The sequence below is a fragment of the Vollenhovia emeryi genome, unplaced genomic scaffold (assembly GCF_000949405.1).
Source record: "Vollenhovia emeryi isolate VEMERY1.0 unplaced genomic scaffold, V.emery_V1.0 DF939312.1, whole genome shotgun sequence".
Taxonomy (NCBI): Eukaryota; Metazoa; Arthropoda; class Insecta; order Hymenoptera; family Formicidae; genus Vollenhovia; species Vollenhovia emeryi.
The window spans coordinates 2,602-12,342 of record NW_011967054.1 but is presented as its reverse complement, the minus strand read 5'-3'; the positions used below and the strand labels follow the sequence as shown (position 1 = coordinate 12,342).

Sequence of the window (9,741 nt, the reverse complement as noted above, 5' to 3'; positions counted from 1 at the left end):
TAGATTGTGTAATCGATGCAAAAAGATTTGTGATTAAATTTGAACGTTGAAAACCTACTATCTCACACTAGAATCCTATCTTATAATAGAGAACTTTTCCCTACATAAAAATGATACAAAAATACACTCTGTTAAAATAATTACAATTAGTAAATTATTATTTGATAGAAAGGTAGCCTTGGCTTTTATTTATCAATAGTCAGAAGCATTTCATGCTGATGTACCTTGTTGAAAGTTAAAAAGCGAAATAAAATTAAGTTATTAAAGATCAAAATAAATTATAATTTTTTGGTGAAATTCAGTGCAATATATGAAACGCAAAGAAAGTTAAATATCCTGTTGAGAAGTTTGAGAAGTTTGAGAAGTTGAGAAAATTGAAAAATTATAAAATATTTTAGGTATTATGAGATTTACTGAATCTAACTAAAAATTGTGTTACTTTTTAACAAAGATGACTTTTCACTGAAATTTTATTGAAATATTGATGAAAGAATTGTTGGAAACGGGATCAGTTGAGATTTTTAGATACATTTCAGCAAAATTTTACAATTTTTTACCGGGGACCCCAAGAGGAAAATTGATGGGTGGGAGTCTGGAAAGAGAGAGAAAGGGAGTGAAGACTATTTTTAGCAAGCCCTCTACTTGGCGGGAAGATAACCACGTGCTCTTTGTGTTGGCCGCCTTCGGATATATTTTCGAGTCAAAGATCAATAATAATCCACCGTAAACTATCAACATGCTTCAGGATTATCTTTTGAAGTACCACGCGAAAGACCTGGAAGACATATTAAACGCTACGGAGGATTATTTATTCTATTCGGTATACATCAAGTAAGTCGCTTACAAGCGTCTGCTAGGTTAGCGCACGTGTAACATATTGTGTATATATATATATTTCTGTCGTTAAGGACTACCTGTAAATCATATTGAAAATTAATGAGTTATGACAATCTCGTAACCGTGTTCTTATCGCACGTTACTTACATTTTAGTTTCGTGTCCTTGTTTGGAGTTGACGCGGAGAATGCGAACAAAATCCTGCGCAATCCCAAACACTATTTACCGCTGTGTGACGAGGCAGCGGTAAAGGCTCAGGAACAATTGTGCAAAACGGAGCAAATAGTGAAAACCAAAGTACGAATCTCTACTCGTTACTAGTGCATGCGAATTGCGTGCGTATTAGTTGAGTTAAAGCGTTGGATTACCATGTCCACGAAGTTCAGCGACGAAAGTGATATCTGTATTTTAGTTGCAGTCCACTTGATGCTGCAAATGCAACGAAACATTTTCCCCGCCTTTCAATGAAGAAGGGAGGAGAGGAACACTTCGAGACATTTGTAATGTCACGTGGACTGCAGCCTTTGTCTAATTTATTCTTTATATGGCATATTGGCTGCGTTCAGCTGAAAAACCTGCTTGGCATCTGTCGTAGCATTCATGACTCTGATGTATTCTCTAAAGCCTGTATCAGAGTAAACTATAATACTTTGATTGGTCCAATTTCAATCTAATCTCAATCTTAATCCATAGTCTGATACGGGCTTTAATCTCGAGTGAATTTAAGAGCATACACCAGTCAGATTCACGAATTTTATAACAGTTGGAGAACAGCTCTTTCCGCTAAACGCAGCCATTAAGCGACAAAGTGTTACATCGTTGTAAATATTTAAATAGATACAATGTAGATATGGCTTCTATTACGTTGTTAATAAAAGTTAATATACTTCTATCTAGATCTCATTTTATTATATCACGTTAACATGCAGGTTCACGTTCGAATCACTGCAGTACCGCTAAGCGTCGACATAGGTAAGATTGGCGAGCTGGTTTCGACATCCGGAATTGTGGTACGCATGTCTCAGCCCACAGTTATGAAATTGAAAAAACGCTTCGTCTGTAAAAAATGCAAACACGTTAATATAGTGCAAGTAGGTAAACTTCGTATTTAGCAAAAGACGCAATATGAAATGACAGCAAATTATACATAGCTTCAAGCTAGTGGTTACAATTAGCCGTAATTTTATTTCCCTTACAGTTAGAATGGGAGAAACAATTGTTCAGAAACATTAAATATTGCGAAGCATGCCGGTCCGAAAGTGTGACAGCTTCAACGTCTTTGGAACAAGACGATTGTTCTGATTACCAAGAAATAAAGATTCAGGTACAGAAGAACTTAGTCTCGGTTCTTTATATATTAAGGCTGATCTACAATGTGTTTTTTGCGTCTGGAAACATTCTATTTTGTAGTCAATAAATACGATTAAAAAATTTGTGCAAGTTGATAAAATATATGTTATACATTGTACAATCGTACGTTATCGACAAATTTCTCAAGCGTTTCAATTTGCTTGTATAAAATAGAATGTTTCTAGATGCATAAAGCACATTGTAGACTAGGCTTTATACTCTCTAACTGGGTAACATTTTATATACAGGACAAATGTAAAACGGATACAAGGAGTTACTATTCCGTGGGTTTGCAAGTAGTCGTGTTGGATGACCTCGTTGACAAGTGTAAACCTGGAGATAATGTAGACATCAGGTTCACAGATTATTAATTTTTGTATTTTACCAATATATACTTATAATTTATATGATTTAAGAAAAAACCAATATCTATCGAAATCATCAATAATTAGCTGCAATTGTATAAAAATATTTTGACACTAACATCCTGTCTGGGCTCTTACTACTTCACTACTTCGTACTTGTGTGTTCACACATTAGAGCCTTATGGATTTTATTAATTATATAAAAATATTTGTAGCGGTGTGATTATACGGAAATGGGGTACGTTGAAGGCCGGCCATCGCGCGGAAGCTACAACGTTCCTGATGGCAAACAGCATTTCTGTGCACAAGAAAATCACAGGCGCCACGTTCTCTACGGCGGAAATAAACGATACCTTTACAGCGTACTGGGAACATTATCGGGACAATGCGTTGTCTGGCAGGGACAATATTCTCGCCTCTATTTGTCCACAAGTACATTTAACTTTAATACTCTTGAACATATTTAATATTTGATATTTCATTCATTAAGTTTAATAACCACGTTCTGTTTCTCTGTTGATTCCCGACAGTTGTACGGGATGTATATCGCGAAATTAGCGTTGGCCGTTGTTCTGTGCGGCGGCGTGGCAAAAACTAATGAAACGGGAATGCGCGTAAGAGGTGAGCCTCATCTTCTTCTGGTCGGAGATCCTGGCACCGGTAAATCGCAATTGCTCCGTGTTGCGTCTCGACTGACCACACGGTCTGTTTTTACAACCGGTGTTGGAAGTACTGCCGCTGGACTTACAGCAGCTGCTGTCAAAGTTAGTACACGTTGAATGCTCCATTTTCACTCATTGCTTTCAGTTAAGCGATCATTTTGTGAGAAAAAGAGAGAAATCTACTGTGAGAGATACATTACAGGATTCCGACGGTTGGCATTTAGAAGCCGGGGCTTTAGTGCTCGCGGATGGAGGTGTGTGTTGCGTGGACGAGTTCACGACAATGAGTTCGCACGACAGGACATCTGTACACGAAGCAATGGAACAGCAAACGATCTCCATCGCGAAGGCTGGCATGGTGAGCACATTAAACAGCCGTTGCTCCGTTGTCGCGGCCATCAATCCGGACGGTGGATGTTTCACGAACGAAGAGTGGAAAACCTGCCTCGGAAATCCTCTCTTGTCGCGCTTCGATCTGATTCTTCTTCTTAGAGACACTGGAAATCCCGAATGGGACAGATTGACGTCGAGTCACATTTTAAAAGCTGCCTGTGAAGACGAAGAAAACAATTCGTAATAACATTTCCACATTTCCCTCTTCGCACAATCAATGTTGCTCACAATAATATAATATATATAAAATATTAGACATTCCGCTAAACTCGAGAACATGGGTCCTTTGAATTTAACGGGCTTGTGGTCGGAAGAGACTCTCCGCGAGTATTTCGCACACGTGCGCAGCACGTTAAAGCCAACGCTAACCGAAGAGGCAAAAAAGATACTCAGTGCAACTTATCTTCATCATAGATCAGATCCATGTAGAAAGCCTGAGAGAACAACAGTGCGACTCTTAGATAGCCTTATCAGGTAAAACAATCAGATGAAACAAGAGTAATCGTTTAAATTAGTCATCAATAAGACACGACTTCAGTGGTGATTTTCAGCAGTGATGGTCGTATAATCTATAAATGGTGATTCAATTTCGATTATCAGCGATCTATAACGTCATTGGATTTGATCTTTTCAGATTAGCTGAAGGCCATGCAAAACTAATGTACCGAGCTAAGGTAGAAATCATTGATGCTGTCACTGCAGCAGAGTTGGTTGGAACCACACTGTTGGATAATTCTGATGCTGGTTGTCCCTTTCCAACAGATCCAGTAGCAACATATCGTTTAAAAGGTGTGCATATCTGTATATATGTACGAAATATAAATATATAAAATCTTTGGCGTCGCTTATACGATACTAATAAACTATTCAACTCAGGTTCTGTAATTTAAAAGAAGGCAGGTAACTACTTGAGAACCAAGCGCTGTAGGTGGTGCGCAGAAATCAACACTTCGTTGTAGTTGTCGATGATTGTATTTAATCTCGAACGTTTCGATCCTTGTTTAGGATCGTCTTCAGCAACTAAAAAAAAACGATACTAATATTTCAATATTTTGTTTTTTACAGCAAAAGACTTACTCAAAAGGCTTAATTTACAAGAATTGGAACCACACATATAAATGTTACCCTGCCAATACATCATAATCGAAATTAAAAATCAATTATTTGTAATTTAATATTTTTATGTTAGATATTTAGGCTTTTAGTTAACTTCAAAGAGAGATTATTTTTCTAAACCTTAGTTGTATTTATATGTATTTATTACCATTATATGTGAAGTAATACAAATAAAACGTCGTATACCTCAGTTCCAACAAATAACAATTGTTAACGCTTTGATTTAAAAAATTATTTTACAAATTTATAAAATTTCCAGTAAAATCCAACTTCCTTTCTATAACATATTCCTCATTTTGATAAAAGCTGTTTGATATTAAACAACAATCATACTAAGATAATTCAACGTATTGCATAAAAACAGGAATGTACAGGATTTCACAAGGTGTTGTAAGAAAGCTAATTGTGAATATTTATAAGTAAATTAGCATTTATGGTTAACATTCAACAAATAGGAATCAAATTGTTTTATAATTCGAATCTTGCAGTTACTTGAACTTGGAAATTTAATTACTTTCGTAACTTATAGTATGATCACATTGTCATGAGACTGTGCCACTAAAATGTGAAAGCTAGCAAATATAAGCAATTATGTAATAATAAAATTATGATATGGTCGATACGATTATCAATAGCTCACTCATATCATTGTAACCTAATTTGAAGATCTCATAAATAAACGCATGATAAACAGTAATACAAACTAATACATCAAACTTATATAAAAATGTTATATGTATAATTTCCCTTCAACATAAAATGCTGAAATGGTGTATTCAGAGAGTGGCCTTCACTTGGACACAGTAGAAATGGACACTGTGCAAATAGACGCGGAATATTGCACACGGTTCATTTGAACACATAAAAGTTGCACATAAAAGTTGCACGTTGCAAATGTACACAGTTCTTTTGAAAAGTTGCAGACTATAATGTTGGACACGGCGCGAGTGGACACCGTTCATTTGCACACGTAAAAGTTACACACGGCGCGAGTGGACACCGCTCATTTGCACACGGTAAAAGTTGCACGCCAAAAAGTTGGACACGGCTCAAGTGGATACCGTTCATGATTTAAAAAATAGTAATTTTACAAGATCGTGTATTTTAAAGCAAAGGATATATTTATTTATTATAGAATATATGTATTTTAAAGCAGAGAATATATTCCTTTTTTACCGTGGACAAATAAACGGTGTCCACCTACCTCGTGTCCAAGTTTACAGTGTCCACTTGCACCGTGTCCAACATTATGGTCTGCAACTTTAAAAAAAAACGGTGTCCATTTGTACCGTGTTCAACTTTACAGTGTGCAACTTTTATGTGTCCAAAATTTCTGTCTAAATAAACCGTGTACAATATTCCGTGTCCATTTGCACAGCGTCCACTTGTACTGTGTCCAAATGAACCTCTCCCGTATTCAGAGACAAAATACACACCGGTTTCGAAATATCTCTTTAGAATATCCGTTAATGCTTCGAAATACTTTGCAGTATTAACTGTACAGTTAACGTTGATATACAGTTATTGTGAATAATACAATCAGTACATCAGAGAATAAATTTGATCGTAAAGTACAATTTCCATACATAGCAGCGTTTCATTGTAAGAATAAAGTTTTTACAATACATTGCATTTCTATGATCGTTTCGTATAATCCATAAATAGTGGAACTAATGAGATCTATCCACTTACTGAATGATGTAAAGCCAGAACATAGTGTTTTTTGTAGAACAAATAAATGATTGAATTATTTAGTAACGTGGTTGGCTAGCGTTAGCCATTTGCGAGCGAACCGCGCTGGCCGCGACATTGCTCGCAGCGTTTTGCACATGCTCGTTTCGCAAAAATGTTGTAGCAAACTCCTGCTGCGCCTTCGTAACACTTGCATCGGAGGTACGATAAATGCGATGGATCTGAAATTAATCTTCGTTTACTTTTCTCGAGAACAATATGGATATTCACTTTTTATCTCAATCTATATGTACCTTAGTAAGCAGTAAGAGATCACCGCCTGCCGCAAGAAGAAAACAAATAGCGACGAAAAGCATAAGAAGACCGACGAAAATGCCTTTGGCCGTTGAGTCAAACATACTAACTGCGGTAATTATGCCACTGAAAGATAAAGACAAATAAAATAAAAGGTAAAAATTATATTGGCACACAAGTGTTTGTACATCGTGCATAAAATTACAGTAAAAACAAAAAGTAATATATTACCAAGTTCCAGCGCCAGGAATACCTATGGCCTGGATACCAGTGACAATTAGTTGAAAGAAGAAGACGAAGAAGAAAACCATAAAATTGAAAGAGCTGTCGTTCCTGAAAAGTTAAAGCAATAATTTATTTCTAACTTCTAATTTCGCCCCTCATTTCTGAAATGTTAAGTGGATTTACTTGAAAGCCCTGTACGCTGGTCTGAACCAGCACATGAAGGAGAATGGAGTAAAGAGTATAAGATACAAGATAGCCAGACCGAATGCCGAGAAACCCTGGCCACAAAGCATCAAGACGAATCCTCCGATTACATTCAACAGCAGAACACAGCCGTGAACTGTGAACAATGTTATTAAATACATTATCCATGTGTAACATTAGTGAATATAATCTCGTCCACGATTAAACTTACACATCCAGAGGTAATACAATTGCCTCACTGTTTTTTGGAAATCGGTATGAATTTCCACATCGATATCTTGATAGAAGCATGGCTGGAAGCAGCACTTGTCTGGCAATGGCGGCCAATTATTTCGTCTTGCTAAAGTACCAATAAAGAATTATGCAATTTTATTTAATATAAAAAAACTGTAGAGCATAGATGATATGTACTAACGGTAATACGGGGTATTTCTCATTTCCTCTTCCGCCCTGGCTTTCCATTCCGATTCCGCCCGTTGCTAAGAAAACAGATTCAAATATAAACAACGCCTAGTTAACATACAAATATAAAACAGTCAAGCGCACCAGAAATTATAAACAGTAAGAAATGTTATACTCAATAAATAATAATTTGTTAACAAGGGATAAACAGTGCGTGTGAGCTTTTCAATTGCACTAAGTCCTCTTACAAATTAGTCGAATAAGTAAGTTACAAAGTAGTGAAACACTTAACGATGTTGAACGCAACCAAAAGAAAAGTAAATGGTTGAAAACGCGAATCTAGACATAAAAGAGATCATGGCAAAAGTTAGAGACATAGTCAATGGTGTGAAATAAACCGTGGTAACATGCAAGTATTTTTGAGTCAGGTAGTTAGAAAAAAAGACTGACTTGTTCTTTGTTCGGATGCGAGAACACGCTTATCTCAAATGGACCAATATCAATGCCAAAATGAAACGAGTGGTACAAAAGCCAAATCGAACGTGTTGAACAAACGTTTAATGACCATAAAACAGAAAGAAGCATCTGACAGATCTGCCTGTAGCCTCTACGTGGTTTGACAAGTTGTACGAAACTCGAAACACGTTGGAACAATTCGTCTCGTCTCAAGAGATTCGTTTACTTCACGAGTGTGCAAAATACGAGCAAATAAATACTGGATGTAACTATCTACATCTGACGGAGGTGACACGGTGCTTCCGAGCGCTGCATTGACCGTTTGTTGGGGGGTGCGGGCGTACGCAGGAGGCGGCGCTTCCTGGTTCGTGGGCTGAAGCGTAGCCGGTTGCTGCGTCGCGCCGACTCCGCCGTAGATAGGCGGATTTACTGCCCCCCTGACCTGTGTAGTCCCTTGAGTGCCTTGCTCGGCGAAAGGATTGTAGTCTTCGAGACCTCTACTGGCCGGCGTAGACGTTACTGCTCTTCGTATCGCCGGATCCTGTTACGCGCATTAAAACATCCATCATCGACATTCCTTTAAAATTGCTTATCTTATCTCCCCCGTTGTTCTTACAGGTATGCAGCTGCGTCAGTTTAATGGGATACAAAGAAATGCGCGCATAAATACTTGAACAAATTGTTGTTCGGAAGGGTACGCTTCGTTTGAATCGCGGAGCAGGGATTGCAAGATTAAACCGTAATCGAACGCAAAAAGGAAACGGCACTTGAACGTTATACTTTATTGCAACGTCATGAAATCGCGTGCAAAACGCAGCGGTCGTCAAGTGCATACGGTGTACGGATAAAACGTACAAATGTCGAGGGAATGAGATTTTATAATCAACTATCGGCGTCGTAAGACGATAAGAAACGTGGATTGTCAACGTAGACGGATTACGCCGACATTAGGATGACACATGCGACGAGTCTTCGCTCGAGCATCGTAAGTTTCGCTTATCGGGGCGCAAGATCGTCCGACAGGTCGCGACGAAGTTGTCGCGAGCGCGCAAGTTAATCGGCGAGGGCCGATTCGCGCCCCGGGGAATTTTGACAGACGCGCGAGCAATATTGGAGCACGGAGCGTGTCTCGCTCTCGTCGCTGTCACAGACACGCGAGGTAAATGCCACTCACCGAGAAGGGATCGTTAATCGTAGGCTCCCCGAAGGGATTCTCGTCAAAGCCGGACATCTCTCGTCCTTCGTTCTGGCACCGACGATACGCGGCCGAAACACTCGCGAGTCCGCACGATTTTGATAATACTCAATTAATCTTATCTAAATCTGCCTAAACCTGGCGAGCCATGATTCCGCCGTTATACGCGGTGACGCTGTGGCAGCAACCGTTCATCTCGGTTGACGTCCATCACTATAGTACCATAGAATTCAATACTATACTAGAGAGAAACCTGAGAGTATGGGTGTAGCTAGAGACACTATAATCAGAGATGAGACACCAGGGATCATATTCTGATTGGTCAGCCATGTTTATGCTATTGCCGCTGATTTTCAAATACATGAATTATAAGGCTTGTTTTCAGTTCCTACACTGGTGAACTAGTGTAATAAATTAGAGTAAGACAAGAATATTTTTCTCATTCTAGCTTACTGCACTAGTTCACCAGTGCAGGAACAGAAAACAAAGCTATATTAATGACGAATAAATTACATAAGGCTCTGATATGAAAAGTACAAGTACAGAAAAAG

The 9,741-nt window shown here is 38.3% G+C and overlaps 2 protein-coding genes across 2 annotated transcripts; one reads left to right on the top strand and one right to left on the bottom strand.

The window, feature by feature from the left end:
- Positions 1–583: 583 nt before the first annotated feature.
- Positions 584–5,413, top strand: LOC105558779 (DNA helicase MCM9-like). The gene is made up of 11 exons (XM_012006687.1): positions 584–831; positions 992–1,133; positions 1,766–1,927; positions 2,035–2,160; positions 2,435–2,541; positions 2,767–2,983; positions 3,082–3,315; positions 3,416–3,786; positions 3,862–4,080; positions 4,241–4,395; positions 4,672–5,413. The coding sequence occupies exons 1-11, from the start codon at positions 737–739 to the stop codon at positions 4,722–4,724; spliced, it is 1,881 nt and encodes a 626-aa protein (XP_011862077.1). The 5' UTR covers positions 584–736; the 3' UTR covers positions 4,725–5,413.
- LOC105558780 (secretory carrier-associated membrane protein 5B) lies at positions 5,135–9,435 on the bottom strand. The gene is made up of 8 exons (XM_012006688.1): positions 9,170–9,435; positions 8,273–8,536; positions 7,553–7,616; positions 7,349–7,477; positions 7,117–7,273; positions 6,940–7,041; positions 6,708–6,834; positions 5,135–6,635 (listed from the first exon to the last, which is right to left on the bottom strand). The coding sequence occupies exons 1-8, from the start codon at positions 9,224–9,226 to the stop codon at positions 6,474–6,476; spliced, it is 1,062 nt and encodes a 353-aa protein (XP_011862078.1). The 5' UTR covers positions 9,227–9,435; the 3' UTR covers positions 5,135–6,473.
- Between the last annotated feature and the right edge of the window lie 306 nt (positions 9,436–9,741).